We start from the raw sequence: 27,536 nt of genomic DNA, 5'->3' as shown, positions 1-27,536 counted from the left end.
TTAGTGACAATTTAACATTAAGCCATCTACCATCAGCTTCTGATTCCTGTTCTATGAGTGTAATTGGAAGTGATTTGTGACACAATATCATTACTCCATTACGTTTACCATCTCCTTGAGAGAAGAAAATTTCCCCTACCCAGCCTCTCTTTAGTTTTAGTGATTCAGCATCTGTAAGATGTGTTTCTTGCAAAAATAATATATCCGCACCTAATTTAGCTAAGTGAGTTAAAACCCTTTGTCTTTTAATAGGAGAATTTAGTCCCCTAACGTTCCATGAGATCAATTTTAATGACATAAGATATGTGAACAAAATTGAACAAATAACACTAGGCCAAGATCCAATTCATGAAAGCAACAATACAAAATGTGAGAAAAGAAAAGAAGAAGAGGAGTGGTAGTCCCAACTCCAAAACAAAGCAATGTGAAATATCCCAAAGCTCGGAACAAAGGACAAGTATCGCAACAAAGAAGAGGATGAGTGTAGCAAAGAATAGATAGGAGAAGAAAGATGAAGAAAGATTAATAGAGGCGATGACAAATATAATTAGAAATAGGAGCAAGTGAGAAGAGATAGAGATGAACAAGACACCATGGCAACAAGAAGTGGAACAATGCGCTACAAAACAAGTAACAAAGGAAAAAACAAATAACATACCTACGAAAAGGGAACATGGATGTGAGGGTAGGTGGAACCACATAAAACATACGAAACGTCAACCGTGAACTGGACGGAACCGGGGGGAGAACGAGCCATTCACGTGAAACCAAAACTGTGGAAGCAAATGGTAAAATGATTGGCATTAATTGATGAAATAAAGAGGAACAGGAAAGAAAAGCAGCATCAATAAACATTAACTAGACTTGTCATTAAGAATATCAAACTGTAGGAATTATGAAACCAGGCAAAGGCACAAAACCTCCATTTAAATTCAAGTAACATGTGAGGAGGAAGGCCTTGAAGAATCCATGTGAACCGTTTTGTGTGAGCTGATGAACCTTCGCAGATCTATTGGGTCATCGTACGTTGTTGTTCTATTGTTATAAGTTACTTTGAATAGACAAGTGTGAAAGAGGCCATATCGGGCACCCATGGAACGGAGGTCAGGTCTCATATCGAGAAAGGCTTTGCACCTGGTTGCAGTCACCTTCGAGTAATCTTGTGCAAAGACTAATGTGGCACCAGACCAAGAAATTTGTTGGATGGCTTTAGCAGCTGTTAAACACCTTCAGTAGATCTGTGTACTCTAAAAAATAGATGATGACTCCTCTTGGTCGTTGTGGAGAAGAGACGTTTGTAGGAACCCGACCCAGTCTATGGGCACATTGTATGTTCAATGTGGTGTCTTCTGGAAGGTGAAGAATCTTGGGAAGGAAGTATTTGAAGAAAGCGATGGAGTCCGAACCTTCTGTTCCCTCCGCCAAACCATAACTGCGTAAGTTATTTCTTCTATTGATATTTTCAAGGTCCTCGACCTGCTTCTGAAGTATGGAGACCAGAGAGTGCTAGAAGGTGACACTCTTGGCAGTATCACTGAAGGAAGAAACATTTTGCTCCACTACTGTAAGTCTAGTGTCAAGTTGTGACCAATTATCTGAAAGCGTCTGCAACTTGGAGTTAGTTTCCTCAACAAAGGGTCTCAGGGCCCTTATTTCCTGTAATAATAGCTCCATAGAAACTGGTGATGTCGATTTGGGAGGGGAAGGGGGGGTCTTTTTTCAATCACTTTACGTTTGATTTCCCTGCTGTTGGCAATGAGGAATCCATTATTATGCTGTTATTGTCTAAATCAATGAGTTCTGAGTTTTCCAGCTTGGAGAATTCTGAGAAAATAGAGGAGTTCTTAATAAAGATGCGTTTTGGTTTTGAGATAGAAGAGGAAGAGCTTTTTGTTCTGCCCATCAACGTGCAGGATGTTTATATTAGAAAGAGACATAAAACCAGATCGATACTTGTAGTGCACTAGCCAACATGCAAGACGATATAATCAACGTAAAAGTAGACACAGCCAGACCAAGTGATGTCTCCTAGAAGAATGTTAAAGTCTGTTGCAGTTTAGGGAGTAAATACAGATCTTTTTACAACGAGAAGTCACAATGGCCTCTTCTGCTCTATAAGAGCTTAGTGACCTATTTCATCCCCACCCTTGAAACAAGCGTTATAATCATGACAGAAGGGCACATAGATATAGTCAAAAAATATGACCCAAAGTAAGAACTTGAAAGCAATAGGCAGAGGAGGCTTGGGGCAGACTTTATAAAAAAATCAAATATTCATGCTTCTTAAAATCATGAGAGGACTTCAAAATGGCGGCTGCAACCACATCACCCCAGAATGTACAAGTTATGAGGTAAAACTGGGTTGCAGCAACAACAAACTTTCCTACACCAGGAGGGTGCTTAAATTGAAATATGAAGAATAAGCTGGGAAACTCTTAAGGAGAAGTCCATTTTCATCACCGTTGGTGTAATACGAGCGCTCGTAGCGCATTCAAGTAAACAAAATGGCGGCCGCAAATGCACGAATACGAGGTAGGGCAATTACCTCAAAGAACAAGCGTCCGTTATTGAGAAAAAAGGTGACAGTGCTGACATCCTTGCGCTATGCATTTCCGACGACTGTTCCTCCGCTTAGCTTCCTTCGAAAAGCTCTTTAGGTGTGTTTTCCCCACATCGATCCAGAGAGCCTCACGCCGCCGCCGCCACGTTCAGCGGGCGCCAAGCCACACCCCCTTGCGAGTAACCTACATCAAGGGTTTCATGTATATGTTGGAGAGATTTGTTTGCAACTCCCAGTCACTGGCTCTAATCTTAGTAAGATATTGCTGAAGCCTACCTAATGCATATGCATCTGAGGTGTGTGTGTATATAAACTGCATGCTACTTGTTCCAACGTCAGTAATATAGCTAGTTGATTGTTATACCTAAATAGGAGATGTATCTGTGATCTGCAGGTCCCAGGTGCCATTTGTAATAAATTTAATCAATCAGTTAATATATCTACCGCAGGGATGTGTATGAATGTCCGGTTTTCCTGACTCAATTAATACTTCTGAGGGTGAAAAAATAAGTTATTACCAGTGGAGATTTCTATGAGGCTGGATATGGGGGGTCAGTCAGTCACATGACAAGTGTACTTAACCCAGCCTTTTATCCTTCTGAGTCCAGTCCATTTAAATGTGTACCATCCCTATAGGTAATTGCAATATTTTGGAAAATTGATAATATGACAGTACCTAATGTGCTTGGATCAGTTATTCATTATATTAAGGCCATTTCATTTGATAATATTTAATATTGTTAAAAGAAGAGATTTCATAGCGATTTGTTACCTCAAGGGAATGTCAACAGATGGGCCAGTTTGTTACATGTTATGTGGCCTCATTCTACCTTTCTAAATAGCTGAGTCAGAATAGGGCTGTTTCATCAATGTTATTTACTTTCTGTTTGACATTTTAGAGGGCTGTATCCTGTGTACCAGATTCCTCTGGCTGACAGGTTCAGTTTTTACTACCACCTACTCCACATAATATAGAGTCAATTTAGGGTGCGATTGTTTGGACATAGACTGTTCGGAGGGCTCCTTGGGTCCTGACGAATGCCCAGTGATGGAATGCACACTACAGAAGGGCCGAAACCAAATGTCCTGAACTATGAGATGAGGAAGTTCTCCTAAATCGCTCTTTACAGCATCTATTTTTTTACTTTTAGCCTTGATTAAGTGTGAGCGTAGGATGAATAAATCAAAGCAAGTTTGCTGCAATTCTAAATCTCTTTGGCCTTTTTCACAAATCAAACAACTGCTCATATTAATACCTCTGGGTGATCCTGACCGAGCAACAACTATTTCTAGTGAAGGAACACCCTTATGATGAAGCATGCCACCATGTGTGGTTGACCTATTAAGATTAAAATACTTCCCTACATCCCAGCAACTTGGTCTTTCCAGACAGAAATCTGCATCTTAGGCGGAATCAGCTATCTCTCAGTTGTCCCTGACTCGGTTTTGATGTTTCTATGGTTAAAGAGCACAGATATAGCAGAGGCTATTAAATTGAGAGGTGAGGCCTCACAAGATGTTGAGAGCCCCATGAGTTTGCGGTGGTGGCATTGTTAGTCACAAAACAGGCGTGCCTGAGTCATCTGTGCCAATTATTGGCGCTGTCATTTGGGAAGTAAAGGGTGGAAGTCGGATAAAGATGTTCCCGTTCGTATTCTGTTTAATGGATCCACTTTAAAAATGAATCCAGCAATCTCGAGTTAAAAACTGATTAACCACGGGGCATCTTTCCTCCTATGTTACCTCACCCTGTCACCTTAGGGCAAGGCATAGTGTTCGTATTTGATAAAGGCTATCAAAGTAGGGGCATACCTCAAGCCACTGCAGCCCCTCCAGTGCAAGGGGGCACTGACACCTTGGGGGGCCCCACTCCACTCCAAGGCCTATGAATATCTATGAAATATGGCAGACTCAGGGGCCCCTAATCACATTCTGCAGGGGGGACCTCCCACATTTTACTTATGACACTGAACAAAATGATATTGTGAGAATAGCAGATGGTACCCACTTCCACCTGCAAATCAGAAATTGTCACGTTTTTGATAAAATTATACTTATTACCATCACTTTTTGCCACATTTTGAAACTGACAGGATCTGTATCTTGATGAGGTGCAATTGAGCGGAGACGCAGAAGGCAAGCATCTGTCGCTATGAGAAAGGAGTATCTGCAGTGCATTCACTAACACGCTAACTTCTCAAATTAGCACTGCTGATGGTACCGAATGGAAAAAAAACAGGGCGTTGGTAACAACTGCTCTGTGCTTCTGTACTCCGTTAACTCTGTGCCTGCCACACTCAAAATGGAAGCACATGCACTGTGCACTGTGGACAGCAAGAGGGCCTGCAGAAATGGGTGATAGGTTTTCCAATGAATTAGCTGTCCGTACTGATTTGTGGACATTTCACACCAGGGCAGGGACATTTTAAGGATTTTGGGGTCCCTGGGCCAGACGTATTTTGGGGCCCCTGTTTGGAACAGCTTTGAACTTATGATCCAGTTTCAGCTCTTTCATGCAATCATTGGCCAGGTCACTGACAGTGCATGTGCACACTGGTCCAAATTCTAAATGTGTTTACATCTAACATTTAGGAATAGTGATGTGTGTTTTCAATATTGTAACACAGCAGCAGCTCACTAATATCACTGCAGATAATCGCTGTGACATAGGAATACGTGAGGTCCTGTTTTGATCTAAAAGAAACTTATTAATGGATGTTGCATGAAACATAAACACAACATATCTCTGCAAAATGTCTGTAATTGACCCACACATCACCCACATTAAAAATACATGAAAGGTAAATGGTATTTGAAAACATATGTTTCTGAATTTTTGAAGATCCTCAGGGCAAGACTCCATGCAGAACAGAGGTGGCTATATCAGCGGGCCCCCTAAAAGGCTGGGGCCCTGGGTCAGAGCCCACTTTGCCCATGGCTTAAAATGTCTCTGCCACAGGGCAAACGACGACACCCTCTTAATGCCAGTGCTTGTCTGTGATGATTGCTGTTTTTGATTTTTATTCAGGGGGTGCCCCCCTGTGCCTTCGCCCCCTTTCCTACCCTGGCCACAGCCATTTCATCACCTCCAATTGCAGCTCTGTTTAATTCGGCACTGCAGTGCGGGAAGCAAAATGTTTGTCGGACAAAATAACGTGGCGCACATACCGCCTGTGCCCATAAAGTAGATCACCAGATTTATTTGAGTGGCAAAGGTATGCCCGAATAATACTAAGAGTTCCAAGTGGCAATTAGATATGGACTTTTTAAACTTCTTCAAATTTAATTTTAGCACTAAATTACATACATTCAAGTTCCCAGATAGAGCTAAGTTGTCCACCTTTCTGCATGTTTCTTCCACCTCTTGCGTTCTCTTTACTATGGGGCTAAACCGGGCTCCTGGTGCACTACAAGAACCACAATAGCCCTTGGGCATCATTTTGAACAGTTACCGGCTCCACTGGGATTATGAGGTCTGTGTGAACACAGTAGATATTTTAACGTTCACCTGGATATTTTGGCAGCCAAAAGTCTTGCTCAAAGTTAGTAATTACCAAGGAAATTTGACATAGAAGTACCAATTCCCCTGTAATTCCTAATTTCTTAGAGGACTCAATGGGTCCAACTAGAAATGGACCAAAAGTTTCCAACCCTCAAAGTTAATGGTACCCTCAGTATTGGTAATTCTAAGGGAGGAGACAATCTGGTCCTTTTACCTGGCCATTTAGTAAGAGGGCCTGAACTGCTTAACATATGGATTGAGAAATGTTGACATGTCGATCTCATCAAGGAGAGACAGATCCCCCTGCCAACCAAAGGGGCCCATCTTCTAGAGTCAGGCTTTTGAATGTTAGCACCATTTCAAGGATTTGACATTCAATACTGTCTAATTTAATGTTTACCATCTGTATAGAAATGCATGGAGGCAGTACCATTTTAATAAAATGTTCTCTTTTTTTGTTGTGTTTTAGGTGGAAAATGGTGAAGAGAAGCAGCTTACTGTGAAAAATAACTTACAAACCAAACACATTTTTGCCTATATCTTCATAATGTAAATATGATCTGACCATTCCCAACACAACCATGGACCACAAAAAAGGAACAATTCGGATGCTTTTACCAAACTGATACTTGACTACTTTTGGATCCTTAAAAAAGCATTGTAAGGCGACCAAGGAGAAGAAAGGCAGAAAACCTTTGACCTGGAAGTGATCCTACAATGAGAGTTACGGGCACGTCTTGCATCTGCCCAGTCCTGGTGTGTCTCTGTTTCGTGCAGAGGTGTTATGGGGCTGCACATCACAGCTCCATCAAGGTGACAAGAAACCAAACAAAGCACATAGAAGGTGAGACGGAAGTGCATCATCGACCGAAACGCGGATGGGTATGGAACCAGTTCTTTGTTTTAGAAGAACATTTAGGACCAGACCCGCAGTATGTTGGGAAGGTAAGTGATTCTGCCTAAACATCCATGTTTTCAGAAGGTGCCTTTCAGAATTGGGGAGTATATAGCATATTCTCAGATCTTATGCTGTTACTTCCATGATGACTAAAAGTTACATTGGAAGATTTGAAATTTTCTGAAAACTTAATCAAGTCCATTTTGCGTTCCACTTTGTTAATTTACTATTTGGAAAACATGTTTTCAAAGCTTGCCCTCAAGCAATTTTGGGAATGTTAATGCACATCATTTTGTGTAGATTGATAGGGTAAAAATATTTCAGTCTGTAATCGTTATAATGATAGTTATAAGCGGTGATAAATGGTGTTGTTGAGGTGATTTGTCCTTAGTGATCGCTAGATTTCTTCGAAACAAGAACTTTGTGTATACTTTTGATACCCAGTTTATATTTTTATATTAAGTCATATTAATATATTGAAAACACTTTTGGGAGCTTCCTCTCAGCAGTGAATTGCTGCACATGCCTGAATTACAAACTGAATTTTGTGGATGTCTGCATAGGAAATATAATTTCTGGGTGTGCAAATTGTTCTGCAAGAACACATACAAATAGACACACCTGCACACAAGCACGGATGTACACGTGTTCTCACCCACATATACTACAAAGGTCCGTCATATGTGAGTTGCCTGTTTGAGGGCTAGGCCACTGAGATCAAAACGTCTTTCCCCACCTGAAGAGTAGCAAACCCCATTAGTGGTAATGGGGTCATATCCAACTAGTACTGGGACATGGTCTTCTTTTTACAAGATCTCCATCGGGACACAAAGGCGGGCGGGCATTTGCCCCAGGATCCTACCCAGCTTATCTGAGCCTGTCCAAGTCCCGTCTTGACTGAGAACGCGTCCAAGGCCAAAATTGTGTAAAAGTGCACAGAACAACTCTACGTCTCTGAGACAGTGCTGGTGAATGGTTTACTTAAATTGGAAAATGTTTGTCTTGTGAATGAAAACAGCATGGTTTTGCTCATTTACGCCATCTATATGAATTGAATTTAGTTATGTATGCCAAAGAATATATTTTTATTGCAGTATGCCTGTTATTTTAGGTAGTCCGAAAACGCGTTAAAAATTAGCCAAATCACTGGTGCCCCCACACCACCAGTTTCAAATCTGGCACTTTCATTATTGCATTCCATGATCATGTTCTAAGGACTTATACTTCAGTGTTTATTGTAGATAACATTTGTAGAAATAGTTTTTGGCACGCCCCTTATGTCTTCCACCTGTGACTTGACCTATATTCAGCCTAATCCGCTACCATGTAACTTTTCACGTGCCATCCCTCCCTCCATGCAGACGTTTTTCATATTTTGTGTGAATCTATAACCCAGAATAATCTCTGGAGATTCACTGTTACTGTGTTGCTCACAATCCTTCTCCAGCTTTTTTTAGAGATTCAGGCACTTTCACTGCTTTGAGCAACCCACAAATCATCTTAAATTTGATAGGGATTTCTAAATTCATGCAAGTCTCTCAGGCAGAAATCTAAGTAGAATATTGGTACCAATAAAATCCCAATCTCGTGCCAATCTGGCAGGGGCTAGGAATGATAAATTTGTAAAGTGACCTAACGGCTAGGGCGGTCAGCCTCAGAGCTGGAGAACCAGGTTCGAACCTTGGCAGGGACGCTCAACATTCTGTGATTCTGGGCATATCACGTAATCTCCCGTGCCTAACAAAATGAATGTGTCCTTGTATAATGTAACTGATGCTCATGTAAAGCGCTCTGATACCGTTGGGTCTAGTTCGCGCCATATAAAACTAAAAGAAAATACATGTATCCTACCAGAAGCAAACAATTCAACCTTGTGAATACATCTTTTTATGGATATAGCTAATAGAAATTTTAAAGAACAAACATATTTTCCATATACTACATAAACTGTGAAAGGTCAGGCTGTCTTTGCTATTTTCTTTGGTTTTGTATTCATGCATTGATGACAGTGAAGTCCATTCCTATTTTAGTGGATGCTTCGATAATGTTGCAAGCAGCACAGTGTCCTTTACTCTTGAAATCTCTGTGCAGCCTGCAGTTTCTAGCTTTGTGGCTTACATTACTTGTTAATTTTTTAAGGCAATTGTTTTGGAAGCATCCATGGGGTTTACAAGGTTCTCACACCACAGCAAAAACGTTGTAATGTTTTGTAGGTTTAGTACTGTTGCACCTACTTTATACTGGATGTGGTGACCAAATATCTTCAATTTTATGAGATTGAGTTTATATATTGTGGAAACAGCTCACCACGCAGTGGTGCAGAATTATATTTTCAAAGTGAAAGGAGGCATTGCTCATCAAACGTAGTGAGAATATATATGTTGAAAAATGAGGTATCAGGCATTGGTATTAGCTCTCGTTTTAATCAGTCGTCATGGTAATAATTTCTCTACAATTTTAAAATCAGATTGTTTTTTATACTAACCACTAACACTTAGTGGGGCTTATTTACAAGCCCCTTATGCCACTGATGTGTCACTTTTTGTGACGCACCTCTGGCGGAACCTCCTGCCCCATTTTTACAAGGACAGGTAAAGCCACCCTGTGTGGTATTTCCTGTCCTTGTGAATATGGCCCCTTCCCACGCATCACTTTGCGTGAAAGGGGCGTTCTGTGGGTGTTTCTGTGGGTGTTCCAACGCAATACCCATGGTACCTGACACATTTCCAGATTTATGAGAAATCGTAAACTTGAAAATAGGCCTGAATGCTATACCTCCCCAGGGGTCACCTTCCTGCACATAAACAATCATCTCCGTGACGTGGGCATCCTTGCACCAAGGTGCAAGGATGCCTGTGTTGGCGCATGGCAGCAAATTGTGCACCAGCGCAGGAGAGACCAAAGGAGTTCACCATATCCTTGTAGATATGACTTACTCCTGTGCTCTGAAAGGGCCTTAGGGTGGCGCAGCCAAAGGTCTTGCGGTGCCGCACTGCAACACTTTCTTGTAAATGAGGCCCAGTGAACTTAATTTCAGAAATCTGGTATTAGCTTGAAAAGGTTCATGTTTCTCTAGCGGCAAGAAACTTTGTTGTACGAATCATCTACAAATACTCATAACATGAAATGGCATAACATAACCCAACACAATATAAACTTTCATTAAAAAAAATGACCCCACTTGCCACTTTATGTTTCCCACATTAAACCAGCAATATGAAACTGCTATTATGAAATAAAATCAAAAATAATCAACGGAGAACACTCCCATTGCAATAAGTTTCTTCCTGTAGTAATTTATTGGAACATTGTCTTCTCCATTTGCACACCCATTAAGCAAAGGTGGAAGGTAAGACCTACATCTTAATGTATGGACTTGTGCTGTTCAGATGGTGATTAGCTATTCACTTGTCTTTTACATCATACATTCTTTAAATCGCCTCCTTCCCTTCAGGACGTTTCATAATGGATCCCTTATCACAATCTGCAATCTTCATACTTGCTCTGTGGTCATTCCTTCCTTCCAAATGCTTTCAGTGTGGGCTACAAATATCTCACTTCAGAAAGCCTTACTTTGGAATTCCTTCACCGAATGTGCTTTTTAGAAACACGTGCGATCTGAATGAATACATATTAAAACCGGCTAGTCATTCAGTTTGTCATTCCGTTTGGCCCTCTTGGCACAAATGCACTCACACTCAGAGGCCACTTAGACAAGAAACTACACAAAGAATCAATAAAAAAGCAATGTGGAGCTCAAATAACTAGGGCTAGGGTTATACAATTGGATTTTAATGAACAGAAAATGTGCCCCTCTACAATGATGCTTTCTGTACTAGCATGTCACGCACCGGCCCGCACGCGTGCGAACACACACACGCACATACACACACACACACTCTCTGTCTCTTTCTCTCTCTCTCTGTTTTGAAAGTCCTCCAAAATATTGGCTGTATAACAAACTATTGTGTTGTCTCTCTTAGTAATCCTACTAATACATATTCCTTTCCCTTTCCCCTGCCCCTTAGGCCTCTCTAATGCACCCTGCTAGTCATATAATGTATTTAAACATTATATGCCTACCTGATTGTCGGCAAATCTGAAGCTCACACCCCTTCCCAATCTTACTGTCCAAGCTACTCCCTGTGTAAGTAAAGTGGACCAGAAGCAATGGGGGAACAGTGTATTTTTTCATAAACATCAGCAACATACCCATGATGAACCAGACAGACGCCCTGAATACCTCATAGCTCTCCACCCATTTCAGAGTGAATGACATTAAAACACCGATTAGCTCTGTCTTTAAACCTGCTTGGCAGCACCCATGTCAATAACCCACAAGGAAATAACATAGAGAGGATTTTCTGGCAGATCTCTCAATACTGCTTTCAAATGTATTTTTGGCACTATGTAATTAGGGAACTCTAGCAGAATTAACAACACCGATTTGCATGACAAGTCAATTCAAAGCAAAACCAGCAGCATATGGGAAGAAAATATTGCAGGGCCAGGACAGTGATTAAATTATGAAAGGAAAAAGATAGCAAAATGGTTAGCCCAGTGCTTGAATTCAGCCAATGCTAGGGAATTTGTGCAGGCTTACATTAGTTTATTTTATTTATTGCTACAGCTTATAAATATAAGCCATACATTATAAAAATAGTAGAATCCACAGTTGAATACGGTAAGCTATCAAAAATACATTTACTTCGGAAAATTCATGCTATTCTGCTATGAAACAGGTGACAACCAAGTAACTTGCATACATATTGCAAAATCATCCATATCATCTAGAAACCACCATATGATCCGACTTAAGTGCACAATACGTCTAGCTAATGGTTCACTGTACAATTGTAAGTCACCAGGTTAGATAAAATTAAACAGTTTCGAAGTAGGCGCCGAGGACAATAAAAAACCCTAACAAAAAAAAATTGAGGTCTCATCTGTTACACCTAAAAACCGCCAAGAGTCCCTACTAAAGTGCTTCATGCATTAAGTTGTTAGGACGCTTTTATGATTCCAGAACAAATCAATAACGCGTGACATATTTAGAATTTCATAATGAATGCCTTCTGATCAGGAATTATTCTTGGCCCACTGCTCTTCTTGCGCAAGTAAGACTACCTGAATGGTACATAAAGCATACAAACGATTTTATATTAAAACATTTTATATTAAAACAAATTGGGATAGAGGCCAGGAACAATCTAAAAACCATACAAACATGTTACAGTCTCTGTAGCATTGGGAGGTTGCCTTAAGTCCCTACTAAAGTGCTTCTTGTGTTGAGTTGGCAGTTAACTGAAACAACTTCATGACTCCAAATCAAAGCAATAAAAATGAGATGTTTGCAGTTTCATGGCAGATTCCATCTCCTCAAGGATTATTCTTCACCCACTCCTCTGCTTCCCTAACATGTGTGTAATCAAGATAACCTCAAAGGTACAAACAACGTATAGCGCAATATAGTATAGGACAACTTTGGGTGTGGAACTTTAGTCATGTTACTGCGTGGCTAAGGACCGCATGCATTTTTATGCGGGATAGATATGAGGCCACTGGGGAAAAATTGGATTTTCTGTTGCCTTGAAGACATAAGCTCAGAGTGGCACCACAGTGTCTTGTATTGTACTTTTTAAAAGTGGGTGAAGATATGACCTTCTTGATGGCAACGAAAAGGAGCATAGCAACAGGAAGTGCATAAGCATTTCATCGCCACCTGTGAGCAGGAGCAGGTGGTGTCCCTGTTAGTGTTCGACCAGTTCCTTGCAAAGGTCTCTACAGGAAAGATAACTTAGCCCATATTTTATGAACCGGGCACTCTTTGCCGCCGGGAATAGTTGGTCTAAATAATTCTCAAAGTCAGATGTAGGTTTAATTTCCCAGAATAAAATGAACAGTTTTCCATCATGTTTTTTTGGAGAGCCAGAACCAAAATTTCCTCTTTTATTATGCCTAGGGTTGATGAAACCATGGCCCCTGGGTTGGACCAGTACTCATGGCATTCTATACTAGAGAGTGCTTGCAGTATGTCTAAGCCATGGCAAGTTATGAGAATTATTGCTTTGCCAAAGTTTGCAAATGGGCTTCAGATAACTTGGCAAGCTTGGTTTGGAATCGATTCGATGCCAGAAGAAGAGTGGTTTAAGGGCTGCAACAGCTTCGAAGTTGGTCATGCCCACCTTAAGTGTAAGTGCTGCCATTGGAGTCTGTGTGATGAGCTGCAGCAAGCGATGCAGGAATTGATTTTCAATTTTCAGGAGCCCCCATGACGTATTGCAACCCTAAATGTCGGCCCCACACAGACTAGCGGCCTGTGCTTTGGCCTTGTAGGCCCATAAAATGCTGGCTTAGTCTGGCATGTGATTATATAGGCCCTGGGTACACACACTTCCATTTTACATGCTCACGTTTCAAGTTGACATTTTTTTAGACTATGACTTTTTAAAAGACATTTGCTTGCACGGCTTCATGAGATAAATAACTCAGAAATGTTTTTGCTTGCAGTTACACTTCTTCATAGGCACACTATCAAGCCTCAGCACATTCTGTACAAGGATTTAGTACACTGAGCAAAAATGTTGTTGTTTGTCGTCTGTTTGGTGACAGCTCTCGGTGGATTGAATCAACAATGACAAGAGGACCAGGATACAGGCGCGGAACAAATGAGTGCAGTTTATTATGGAAATAACACTATGGCTCTGTTTAGGCAGAGGAGAATCTTGATGGATTGTCAAAAGTCTCCCCATGCCTGAATTCTAGCCCAGCTGATTTCCAACACAATCCTGAAGAGGACGGAAGCCTGTTTTACACCAAGGCTGGCTGCCAGATTACATACGTCCAGAGGTAAATGGGAAGTTAGAGCACTCTGAGGTATTCTGGCAGACCCGCACACCCTATGCTTTATAGGATATGAAGTGCTAGGTAGGAGTGCAATTATATGTATGCTTAAAATATAATTCAAAGGCACAATGGTTGAATTATTCACTCTGTTCACCATTGCTGTAATGCGGGTAACATTGTTTTTCTCCATTCTATTAATCATTGCAGCACACATATTTTACACAAGAGTACAATTGCTACATGAATGTTTGAAATGCCATTTTGCCTACTTCGTGTGTCCCCCTCTCAGCGTGCCTGAGTTACTAATGAAAAGGTAGAATTTGTTTCCACGATTTCCTATGGGGAATTAGGGTTGTCACATTCTGATGTTCCAGATGGCACACTGTGAGCTAGCCAGGAATTAAGTCAACATATCCTGATGGTGCGCAAGGACTCAGTCCCACATAGCTTTGAGGTTTATGTTGCCTAGATGCACAGTCTTACTGAGAAAGTAGGAACTGTACTACAAGTCAATGTTTGGCCACGTTTGCTGCTAAAACATAGCATGACATTTGATTGCTGGGACATGTGTATATTACTGTTCTTCATGTGTTTGCCCCAAGTTTGCTTTGCGTCAAACCTTATTCCCAAGTAGTCATAGGAGGCAACCTTTTCTGGTGGCTGATTGTAGACATTGAATTAATTTCTCAGGCTTAGCCGAGAATTGGCCAATATATGTTTTGCCTTCACAATGCTTATTCTAAGTGTCTTCTGCAAAAGTGGTTTTTGAAACCCTTAAGTAAATTGTACAAAGAGAGCTCTCTGCAGGCCAACAGTACGGCACCGGCAGCAAGCTGCAAAATTGGTATTTTATCCTCCGCAATTACGGACTCATCCTCGTTTCGGGCTAGTAGTTGCTTACCAATGCCATTGATAAACAGGTTGAATAATAAGGGTGCAAGCACACACCCGTGCCTCACATTCGATTTTATATCAAAACTCCTGTGGGACCAAATCTCACTGTGGCAATATTGGCCTGATGGAGTTGCTTTATTGTGCTCATAAGCTTAGTATTAACAACCAGTTCCTCCTGGTGTGCCCGAGGGCTCACCTATCCAGAGAATTAACTGCTGTTTTAAGGTTCTTGAATAATAATAAGAGAACTGATTGTTTTACGAAGACACACTTTAGGTAAGCAGAATAGAGTCTAGCCACTTGATCAATCATGCCTTGCAATTTACAAAAACTGCTTGAAATGATGACAAAGTCTTGTGTTCTTTGACCCCATGACAGGTTAGCAGTACTTTGGCATACATTTCACTTGCACTGTCTAATAATGAGATTGAGCTGTAATTGCTAGGGATGCTCTGAGGAGCTTTTTCGTACAGTCAATCAATCAATCAATCAGGACTTTGTAAAGTGTGGCTACTCACCCGTGAGGGTCTCAAGATGCTGAGGGTTCTTGAGATCCTTCCTGAATTGGGTCAGCGACAGGGATTGTCTCAAGTGGAGGGCACGGTGTTCCAGGTCTTGGCGGTTCTGGTCTTGTGAATGCATGGGACAGTGGCCAGGGCAAGTTTGGCGGAGCGAAGTTGCCTGGCGGGTACCTGGAATGAGAGGCGGTGGTTCAGATATGCTGGTCCTGCATCATGGAGAGCTTTGTAGGCATGTGTGAGGAGCTTGAAGGTGATTATCTTGTTTACTGGGAGCCAGTGGAGTTGTCAGAGGGGTTATGTTATATGGCTGTGGAAGGGGTTGTCGAGGACCAGTCCAGCTGTGGCGTTTTGTACGTTCTGAAGTTTCCTAAGCTGTTTCTGGGTGACACCATCTTTCTGGATTTTGTGGGGATCCACTTGAAAGCCTTTCAAAGCAGGCAGAGCATGTGGAAGCAGGATGAGGAGACGCTGTTGATCTGGCGGTTCATTGTGAGCATGGAGTCGAATATGATGCTGAGGTTACATGCATGGTCAGTGGGGGTGGGAGGGGTACCCAGTGCCGTGGGCCACCTGGAGTCGTCCCAGACTGAGGGGCGGTCCCAGGAGGAGTACTTTGGTCTTGTCTGAGTTGAGAAGGGGTACAATAACTGCAGCTCTCCAAGAGGATGGGACTTCCCAAACTTCTGAATTGCATCCTACATAACGGGTAAAACAGTCACCCTGATGATCAGGTTATTGCAGTAGGTGTGAGATGGAATTCTGTTTGGACCCGGAGCTTTCATATTTGTCTTGCCTAGGACAGAGGCTTAAACTCCACTTTCCATAAATTTTGAGCATATCATGCAAGATTTGTGTAATGCTAACCTCAGGAGAAAACTTGATTCTGCTTCTTTAGCAAGACTCGAACACTGTGCCACATGCTCATTTAAAAAAAAAAAAAAAATGATGGACTGAATGCTGAGCAATGCAAACATTCACCACAGTCACTGATCTTGGTTTAATCTATTGTCTTTTTGTTCAGGCTAGACTGTTTCCAAGGGGGGCAGGGTCAAGACTGAATTGGATATGGCTGGGTTCTAACTGGAATGGCGTGGTGCGCAGAAAGCACAGATCTCTATTCTAATGATGAGTGTTTGGCATTGTTCAGCCTTCCGCCCAAGATTTGTTCTTTTTGCATTTGCCTTCCTAAGTGGGCCGGGTATGCAGAGACATGGGTCCTGTGCTCACCATATCACTGGAGTCAAGCGATCCTGGCTGATATGGGGTGATACACTCAAAACGGTTCTTGGATTCTTGTTTCCAGTCCGGGAGGATCTGTCCTGGCAATAAGGGCTGGAATATTCCCATGGAGGGGCCAAGGCTTCCTGGAAACAGTGAATTTGGTTAGTTTTGATAGATGGAACCCTGTTTGGCACTTCTGATTTTGGTCTCAGCCCTGCGATGTTCCAGCTAAGTATGTGTCCAAGCCCACTCACCTTACAAGTGTGGTTTGAATTCTATGCTCTCTGTGTCTCGGGTTGACACTGTTGAAATAAAATTTTCTGTGGTCATGAGTAATTTGATACACTGCACATTGTTTGATGGGAAATTCTGATGCAGTTGTACCTACTGAATTGGTTGTGCACTGTGGAAGTTGATCGACCACCTCAAAGCACAAATAGTTACCCTTAGGATTTCCCTGATTTTATCTGGAAGCATGCCGCTGTGGTGCATGCTAGGTCCCCTAGAGGATCTCAGCAACTGTGTATGACTTGCTTCAGGATATCTTGCTTGATTAGGAGATTTCACAGTGAAAGATGTTTCAAATACAGAATGATGGAGTTCAGGGACCCCTTCAGTAACTAGGATGTCCCATCGTTCCATGATAGATTTATACAACAATATTGCCTATGTCAAAGATATATCAGCCCGCCATGTTATTGTTGTTTCTATTACGTGCTTGGGAGCTGGGGATGGATCCAACCCTAAACATGTCACACAACTTTATTTCTCGAAAGACTGGAAATTTTATAATGACTTTTATTATGTCTGCTCTATTTAAAATGTCTTGGGAACCCTTTGAGTGGTATAAAGGCGTGACTATAATTTTTTTTTAAGATTAGGAATGACTGCCTCCACCTTGTTAAAGGGGTGGGCTCGACTGCCCATAAATCTGTGGTGTAGAAAGGGGTTAATTGGAATTGCTGCCAGGGAATCTGCTGAGCAGTCACAGGTCTTTTGCTGCTTCTTACAGCAGTGCAGCGCCCTTACATTAAACTTGCACATGGCCATCAATTTCTGGTGAACTATGTTGCTGCATAGGAAATTGAGAGGATGTTAAGGCACTCCTTTTTACCAAGCTTGATGGGTCCAATTCTGCGCGGGAGACGCTTTCTGGCTTGTGAATAATAATGTTAATGCTATGCGAGCACTCATCCATTGGAACCATATCCTCTCTCTGAGCCAGTTGTAGATAAGCATCCAATACTACAGAGCTCACTGTTTGGCATGTGGGGATGCTCCAGGTTATTTTAGTACTTTTGTTTAGAGAAATTCAACAAGGGTAGAAGGTCCACAAGGCAAGTTGGGCTGAGGGGTTTGTCAAAAGTTAGCTAAAATATTGTCGGTATTACTAGTTGATGTTCTTGTGGGATGGCAAGGTTTGATCTTCCTGGAAATACACTTTTCCCCCAGACATCAGTGTCCCTGGTGTGATGGGCATTTGAGATAGTATGAGTCTTAGAACTTATAAGTGATGCGGGTGCTGGAAGTGGGTTTGGTGGAACTCTTGGGCACGTGGCAATTCTTTGGGTATAAGCATCTTGCTGATGCATCACATTTTAACAGGGAACCAGGGGAAACTGGTGATGTAGGGTTTGCAGCGACTGTTCCTCCATGGTGCACACAATGACATTTTGGTTCGAGCTCCTGAGCATCAGAGACTGGTAAGATTCCCTCTGAAATCATGTTCTGGTTATTTGGAAGGTTGCATTCCAAGGATTTTGCCTTTTTTTGGTTGAATTGTTTTAAAAAAAAGTTTTTTCTTCCCTTGATCCTTTTTTTAGTATCCCCTTAGGGCTTCCAGTTAGGCATGCTGGTATTGACTCCTATGGTTGTAGATGTGGTGGTCTCAGATTCCTCTTGGCTACTGCTAAATTCTATATATGCATAGAGAAACTAAAAAAGCACTCTCCAAAAAGAAATCACCACATCCAAAACAGTAATGGATAATCATTTACAAGACAAAGTACATTATACCATTCTTATACATTTAATTATTAAAACATCAGTACAGTCCAGAATCCCAAGACATCCTGGTAAATAAATGAAAAACAAGTTTTGCCCTTTTGCCACAATGGCCAACACGTGTTTCGTCAATCCTGACTTTTTCAAGGCAGATAGGTAGGCACGCAATCATTGTAGTATAAATTCTTTCAATGCGCCATCACATTAGATCCATCCGTAAAAATTCTAGAGTTAAAAAATGTATCCACTGTTAACAACCCGGGGCACTCTACGTTCTACAGTTAGACAAAATCGGTATTTATTTCGTCTCATGATCAGTATCTATATGTGGTGCCCCTCAGGAAAAAAAACCTTAAGTCACAAAGCAGCTGTATCTGTAAACAGCACTTGGCTTCTGTAATGGACCGACCACCCAGTTAGGCTTTTAAAAAGAAGTCCATGGTAAGCTCCCATGTTGCCCGCTCCAGAAAACACCTAGATCGCATGAGAAGTAGCCCGATCCTGTTCCACAGTAAAAAAAAGAAAAGCTTACCATGGACTCTTTTTTTGAAGCCTAACTGGGTGGCCGGTCCATTACCACCCAGTTAGGCAATCATGTGTTTCAAGAGTGAAGTATGAAATATCGGGTGGATTTCCATTGCCCGGGAACGTTTCATTCTAAAGGCTACTATGCACTGATCTCAAAGGGACCAATGAAATGGGGATGAAACCTGTAGCAGTGTTTACATTGTAAATTCTTTGTGGACAAGCAAACCTTGTCCCCTGCTTGATAAATGGGACCTTGTTGACGTTTCCGGTCCACAAATGTCTTGTAGTTAGCTTGGGCTTGATTATAATAGTGCGTAAGTGTTGTGCAACTGTTTATACTGTTGTGCAACTGTTTTTACATTTCTTGTAATCATCACCGACCCTGACAAAAGCCGTGACACTAATCAAGGTCTAGCAGGCTGAAACATGTTGGTTTTGTAAGAGCGCAGTGGCCTTGAATCATGGCACCTGCACTACAAGCATTATTTTGGTTTTAATCCTGACACTGGGCAACTGAATAAAGGTAGCAATATAGTTGACCCCGTAGCCAGTTTTAATCACTTTCAATCACCTGTAACATAGCACTGCACCTATTTCACTTGCACCAAGCTTCCATGGGGTTTTAGTAAACCCACCCTCCCTATCAAAACATCCCTGAGCTCCTCCCTCTCAGCGAGGGGGTCGTAGCCCGCGTGAGGACTAGGTCTCTCACATGAGGAGGTACCCCCATGATGAGGCATGACACCTCTGGTGTGTGAGGGGAACTGTCCTTACAAAGGAAACTTCCCAGATATACACTTAGATACATCGAGTCACATGCTAGACCTCCCTGTTGACTTGGACCCGAGACTTCTTTGTGATATCATTGTAAAGTGTCAGTCCTGTTATTTGAGGTTCCAGGTCAGAACATAATGGTAAAATCAATTTATGCAGCAACAAAAAGAGTCCACCTTATTTGCCTCAGTGCTAATGAACAAGTAGATCATAGGAAATTGGGAAAGAATTCCTCCTACACAGTGTCTAAAGCGTCGGCTTCGACAATAAATTGCTGATCGATCTCTGAGGTCTTGAGAACAGAAGCAGTGATAAATGTGTGTTTTAATTCTTGAAATGCTTATTCAGCCTCCTTTGTCCATCCAAATGGACTCCTTTTTGTAGGAGTTTCATCAAGGGTGTGGTCTTGATGGAAAACTGATTAATAAAGCATCAATGAAAGTTTGCGAATCCTAAGAAGTGCTGCATGTCTTTCATATTTTTTGGTCTGGTACAGTCTTGTATTGCTTGTACCTTGCACTTGGTCGTGGTAATTTCTTGGGGAGTAATAATGTCATATGGAACTCACATTTTTACAACTTGCATAACAAGCCATGCTGTCTAAGTTTCCTCAGGATTGTTTTCACATGTTCTGCATGCTCCCAATGGGATTCGGAGTAAATAAGGATGTTGTCAATTTAGACGATCACAAACAAACCTATCCAGGAACTCATGTAGAGCATCATTTACAAAAAACGTTAATGCTGCTGGGGCATTACATAACCCAAACGGCATGACACAGTATTAGGGGAGGCCATAACAGGTTCAAAATGCCATCTTCCATTTAACCCCAGCATGGATACCCACCGAATGGTATGCACCCCTAAGGTCCAACTTGATGTATACTGTGGTTGTTCTTATTTGGTCGAGTAGCATGAAGATAAGTGATAACAGGTACCAATTTTTAACCATGATGTTATTCAGTGCTCTATAGTCTATACAAAAGCACAGTTCACCATTACTTTTGCACACAAAAAACAGGGGAGATGGTGCTGGTAATTTAGACGGTCTAATGAAGCAATTTTTCAGAGATTTATCCAGGTACTCCCACAGGTTTTGTCTCCTAGGCTCGGTTACAATATAAAATCTACTGCAGGGTATCTTACCCCAGGCACCAAATCTATCTGGAAATCATAAGTGCAGTGTCTCTGCACTAGTCTCATTAAAGACATCACAAGCATTTTGTATTCTCCTGGTAATTTTATGTCTTGCTCTGCTGCTTTTGCTATGAAATGAGTCATTGCACAACATTCTTGTTGGCCAGATCCCAGGAATTCTTGTATGAATTGAAGGTGACATTCCTCTTGGCCCAATTTATGGTTGGATGGTGCTCTGTTAACCAGGGCATTCTGAGGATTACCCCAAACTGATGGGCATCAATTGGATCAAAGTGGAAAGGTTTGTTTATGTACAATGTCTTGTTGTTGACAAATCATGGTCACCATGACTGAGTTATGAGTGATCAATCCAGATGTTAACAAGGTACCGTCAACTGCTCTGATGGTCTCTGGCCTGTCTTTTCATTGGATCAGTATTTTTAGCTTAGAACAAAAGACAGAGTCTATAAAATTCCCTGTGCCACCACAGTCAATCATTTGTACTACTCTCTCATGGACTGAACTACAAATATCTGGGCATTCCACGAAAAATGAGAAGCTTACATTTGTAGTGTGTTTGTGGTAGATTTTTCAGGATATTCTCGACGTATACTATAAGAAATTATTTTGCCTGCTCCTCAAGTTATTTACTTTCCCTGTTTTTTACCTGCTTCAGTGTTGGGAGACATGGACCCATATATCCTTTTGGGCGAATAGAACTCTCTTTGACACAGTGTCCTTTTTTACTAGAATAAAGACATTGCCCATTTTTTTCATCTTGGTTCCTTTTCTTTGTTCGTAAGTGGTATTTGTATTCCAACTATCCCCATAGGTTCACTGGTTTCACTGGTAGGATCACTTAGTTTCTCTTTTGGCCATGCATAAGTCCATAAACCAATTAATCGAATCAGAACATTCAGTAAGTACCATGTGTACATGGATGATACACAATTGTACTTGAAAATATCCTCACCTTTGCTCAGCAGTCGAAACTGCGATTCCTGGTCCATGGGGAGTTTCATTTGTTCTCAAATTTGGATGAAGCTCAGGAGATGTTGCAGCGAATCATGAAGGACAAGTAATAGGAATCAAACAGCTTTTAATATAGTTATGAGCTGTCCTTACTGTTTTTTTAATGTTCAATCTAGTTGTTCTTTTTTTTGTGTGTTTTTTTCTTTCTAGGGAGGGGCGGGCAACAAATCACTTTAGGGTGCAATATCAGAGCACCCGTTATGCAGGGCCCCCAGGTGGGGCCAGCAGTGGGTAGGGCGGGCAATTCTCCTACTGCTAAAGGTCACGGGGTTCTCTGGGAGGGTTGGGTTTGGGTTGTGACACAGGCAAAGGGTGGTGGTGTAAAAAAAAATGAATGAGCAGAATAGTCTATATATAGAAAGTAAGCTAAAAGAGAAAGGGAGAAGCAATAGCCAGAATTTTGTAAAACAATATAATTTGAAAAAGGGTATGTTTACTGATGTAATTTTGAACAATAAGGTGAAAAATGGGCACTAATGCTCGTATTATTTCCATTAATGTAAATGGTATTTCGAATAAGAAAAAGTATGGTGCTTTGATAAGATGGTTGGCAACCTTTTCTCCCCAAATTTTATTTTTGCAAGAGACACATCTCAAAACTAATCAACCCAAACTGTTTATGCCACAATATTTTTCTAGGGCCTATTTTGCTTCAGCTCAGGCAGCAATTCGAGGAGTGACTATCTATCTTGGACAAGGTTTAAATTGTGAAATTGCTCAAATTGATAGAGATCCTTATGGTAGATGGATCTGGATGCAGGTAAAGATGAAGGGTAATTTGGTGAATTTGGTTAATTACTATGCACCCATTGTGGATGATTCTGTGGTGCTTAAAAGTATTAATGATAGAGCAAGAACGGCGTTATTCCCAATCATTTTACGAGGAGATTTCAATTTTATTCAGGATCTGCAATTAGATACATCCAACAAGACAAGAAGTTGATAGATCTTATTAAACAGGATCATCAATTGGTGGATCCTTGGAGAAGGGCTCACGGTGTAGTAAAACAGTTTACTTACTACTCCAGCCAATTTAGGTCAGCTTCCCATATTGATTTTTTCTAGTATCACGCTCTCTGATCTGCTCAAATACGGAGATAATGGCTTATTCTTTCTCAGACCATTCTTTAATAAAAATAGAAATTGATTTTGGATTGGGGGCTAGAGAGAAATCCAGGTGGCAGATGGATCGACTTCTCTTAACCAACCAACAGTGGGTAGGGGATATGAAGGAATGGATTGGGGAATTTTTTTTTAATTAACAGAGGAACAGCGAGTCTTTTTTCAGTTTGGGGGGGCGTTTAAAGCAGTAATTAGAGGACAAATGATAGCTTTTATGGCTGCACAAGTTAGAGAAACTAAAGCTCGAGTTGAAGAACTCCAGAAAGCAGTGGAGATGGCTTTGACAAATAAATGGAGAGACTGCTCTATCAGGGGTCAGGTAACTGGAGAGGAACTTAACAGGGCCAAACGGGAGTTGAGGGAATTTTTCATCATGGAAGAGATATGCAGTACAAAAGCATATCAGCAAAAAACTTATGAAGAAAGCCAGATGGTAGGGAAATTACTGGCATGGTCATCTAGGGTTAAACAAGGAGTGGCAGTAATTAATGAAGTGCTAATTCCTGGAACCCAGAATCTAGTTTCGGGACAAGATAATATTTCTAAAATCTTTATAGATCATTATAAAGACCTTTACTCAACTGACTACCAGGTAACTAATCATGCTATACAGTCTTATTTTGAAGATCTAGCTCTCCCTCAACTTTCAACAGGTCAAAAAGAGGCCTTAGTGGCCGACTTTCCGGTAGAAGAAATTTCCAGGGCTCTAAATTCAATGCCTGGAGGTAAGGCATGTGGGAATGATGGTTTGCCAATTGAATTTTACAAAGTTTTCTCGGCAGAATTACTTCCTTTTATGCTTGAGCTTTTTAATTTTGTTAGTGCAGGAGGGGAAATTCCAACAGCCTTTAAGGAATCATCAATAGGTAGCTTCGTTAAGAAGGGAAAAAATTCTAGGGAAGTTGGCTCTTATAGGCCAATTAGTCTCCTAAATGTAGATTATAACATTTTGATGAAAATGTGGGCATATCGATTTACATATATGGCTCAGTATGCAATTCACAAGGACCAAGCAGGCTTTATAGCAGGTAGATCAATGTCATCAAATACAAGTTTTCTTATTCAAGCAATTGACTATTTTAATACTCATCGAACTCCTGCAATAATAATGATGGTTGACGCCGAAAAGGCATTTAACCTTGTGAATTGGGGAGCACTATTTTATGGTCTTGAAAAATTTGGTCTTCCAGATCGAATAATTACCATGCTTCGGAATATTTATCAAGGAGCCCAGGCCCAGATCAGGATAAATTCTAAATCTATAGGTCTAATAGATATAAAACGTGGGACCCGACAGGGGTATCCCCTATCGCCCGTTTTGTTTACTTTCTTCATAGATCCTTTAGCAGTAAAGATTAGTGAGAACTTAGATATAAAAACTCCTATAGGGGGTGTTGGACTTGGCCCTTCTGGCAGGTTCACCCCTGAACTTTTTGCTTTTTATTGGTGACTTGGTGTGGTGATTTTTGGTTTCTGCGCACTTTCCCTGTGTCCCAGGGTAAAGTGCGTGCACACTCTGAGTGCATGTGGTGAGATAGGCCTGCCCTCCCATAGGAATGCATGGGGAATGTATGTGTCCCTAGTAGTTCCTGATGCGTGGGGTGTGCAGGCCCGAGTCTGGTATGTGCGGACTCGTGGGAGTGAATGCTGCGCGATGATGTGTGCGGCGTGCATGTACCTAGTGTGGAAGTGCCACTTCTAGAAGTGGGCACTTCTGTGTGCAGTGTGTCTGTCGCGTGATTGGCTGGTCATGTCATGTGACGGGCTAGGGATTCCCCAGAGTCAGGATGAGTCACCCAGTGGTGAATGGGGAGATCAGCAGCTAGATGGGTGGGAGGAGTACACCTGGGTCCTGAATAGGACAGGGTTTTCCACACACAATGCTGGCCCCGCCCCCTGTGGTGCGACTGACGACCCTAGCCCTGCCAATGAATAGAGTGAGGGGCTGAGCACATCAAGGGTGCTCCCCAACCAGCTGCGACTGGTTTTCCCCCTCACCCTGAACCCAGAACAAAGGGATTTGGTGTATAAAAAGGGGCTGTGTCCCCTTACAAAATGTTCTTGCTCTGTCTTGAATCTACCAGGGGCGTGCTGCTGGTGGGGCCCAGGAGGGACCGCCATGGGGGCTACCTCCCTGCTGGAGGGCCCTGTGTGCTGGCCCCTGGGCCCTACCTTGCCCCCTGGATGCCTTCAGGACCTTCTGGACCCTTGTGACTTTCCTTTTACCTGGCCAAGGCTTGATGCTGGCCTAGCGCCCTGGGAGCGCTTTATTTTCCTTGCAGCAAGGTGCTTTTCTGGTCCTGGACGTAGCGCCTGGAGAGCGCTTTATTCCCCCAGAGAGAGGAGCTGGAGCTGTGCAGCGTTGCGCTGCCACGAGCGAGAGAGGGAATCCCCAGCGTAGGGATTCCCCCATGATGCGTGCCTTGCGGGTGCCCACCCCGCTTATTTTGCCTCTTTGAGTGATTACCCCTGAATGCGGGAGCCTACCCCGCTATTTGCGCTCTAATTAGGCGGGTGCCCACCCCGCAATGGCCGCCACCTCGATTTATTATTTTAAAGAAGCCGGTGCCCACCCGGCATTTGCCTGCAAAATCGCCCCCTCTGCCCTCCGGCGCCCGACCAGGAAGTCAGGCAGGCCGGGGGCGGGCCTCCGGGACAACCAGAACCGGAAGTGGGAGGGCGGGAGACTACCCCGCCTCCCACTGCAGACTCGCGGCTGGTTTCAAGCACCGGAGCCGGCAGGAGCCTACCCTGCGCCCCGGTGTTGCAGGTGAAGAAGACGTCATGCCGACGCCAGCGAGGCTCTCAAGAGAGAGAGCCCCGCCCGCTGCCCAGGTGCGGTGCAGAGCGGCGGCGTGCGAGGCTCCCAGGAGTGAGGGAAGCCCCGCGCCGCGTGGGAAGTGCTGCCGCCGCTGCCCGAAGAGGAGTCCTGCCTGAAGCCCGGTGAGTGAAGCAGGGCTGGGGCGGGACTCCGCTGGTGTTGGGAGGGCCGCTCCAACACGGGGGCATGTTTGTTCCAAGCGCCAGGGCGCTCCAATGCGGGGCACAGTTGGTTCCCGAGCCTACGAGGCTCCCACGTGGGGGACATATTGGTTTAGAGCCCAGCGAGGCTCCAACCTGGGGGCAAAGTAAATTTACAGTTCTTCCTTTGTGTCCGCCATACTCACAGCTGCCCCGCTACTCAGTGGGCAGCTGCAACGATGGGGCCAGAATTGTCTTGAGCCAGAGAGGCTCCAACTCAGCATTGTTCGCCCAGAGAGCGCCAGTGCGCTCCACAGTACTTTGGGGCAAGCCCCTTTTCTATATAGGCGCACCATTATTTTAGGAGCCCGTGCGCTCCATGGGGACATGTCATTTTCGAGCCTAGGTGGCTGCAACGTTCTGGATATTGTTTCAGGGGCTAGTGAGAGCCCCTGCCTACTATGTGCCTTCCCCAGCTGCGCAGCACTTAGTGCCAGCTGCAGCGTTTAGGCCCTGTTCTTGTCCTCAGCTGCCCAGCAAGTAGTGGGCAGCTGCTACGTTTAGGTTCTGGCGCAACCTGGACTCTGATGTGATTTGGGTGCTAGGAAATGTACGGTGTAGTATGTTTTGCGCACCCTGTGTTCATGCTTTTGGTGCTAGGAAATGTACTGTATATAGCATGTTTTGCGCACCCTGTGTTGTGTACCTCTAAATGTGGTCTTTTCTGCCTAGGAGGTTGTTTTACCTGCGTAGGTTGATGGTAGGGAGAATGTACTTCCCTGTGTTATGTACGCCCCTAGTGTAGGTATACTTAGGTGGCTAGGTCTAATGCGTTAGACTTGCGAGAAATTGCATAATGTGGTTTATGCCCCTGTGATGGATGCAGGATAGGTTTTATACCTGATGCTAGTGTGATGACGCTGAGGTCATTATTGCGCCAGTAGATACTGGTTATGTTCTACATGTACACTTGGTAATTTGTGTTATGTGCTAAGAGTGCTAATTCCTGACAGTGGTCCATGCGGCCCTGTCCCCTGTATATATAATCCCTTGTAAATTCTGCCCGTGCCTGTTGGCACATTGTAGAGTGTGTGTTTTTATCTAATGTGTTTTGCATAATACAAAGGCTATTTTTATAGAATACCTTGTGTGGAGTTTCCTTTGTGGTGGGCCTTGGGTGTTGTTGCTGGGTGCGCGCGCAAACGCTTTACACATCGCCTCAGGGATAAGCCTGTCTGCTCGTGCCAAGCTACCAAGGGGGTGAGCAGGGGTTATCTTTGGCGTGTAACTCCCCAGCCCTGACTAGAGTGGTGGTTTCTGCCTGGCTTTGGCGCAAGCCTCAGCCAACCAGAAATCGCCATTTCTAACATTGGTGATCAGCGGTGGGATTTGGACTTGCGTTTGCGCTGTACTGCAGCAGCAACTGGCCGCACTACAAAACTCTGCATTTAGATAAATCACATGGTATAGGGATTATTGTTTTAAAGTTTGCTTTTAAATGTCATTTCTTTGGAAATGTGTTCTTGTGCACTGTGAG

General features: G+C 42.9%; 1 protein-coding gene across 1 annotated transcript in view; it reads left to right on the top strand.

Moving 5' to 3' along the window:
- CDH18 (cadherin 18) overlaps nt 1–27,536 on the top strand; it is a 2,052,455-nt gene that overhangs the window by 671,903 nt on the left and 1,353,016 nt on the right. Inside the window, exon 4 of the mRNA XM_085606897.1 lies at nt 6,532–7,007. Coding sequence (XP_085463023.1) covers nt 6,780–7,007 — 228 coding nt within the window. The 5' untranslated portion in view covers nt 6,532–6,779. The remainder of the gene's footprint in view (nt 1–6,531; nt 7,008–27,536) is intronic.

Source organism: Triturus cristatus, chromosome 5_2 (genome assembly GCF_964204655.1).
Source record: "Triturus cristatus chromosome 5_2, aTriCri1.1, whole genome shotgun sequence".
In the NCBI taxonomy this organism is placed as follows: Eukaryota; Metazoa; Chordata; class Amphibia; order Caudata; family Salamandridae; genus Triturus; species Triturus cristatus.
This window is presented reverse-complemented; position numbering and strand designations above follow the sequence as displayed.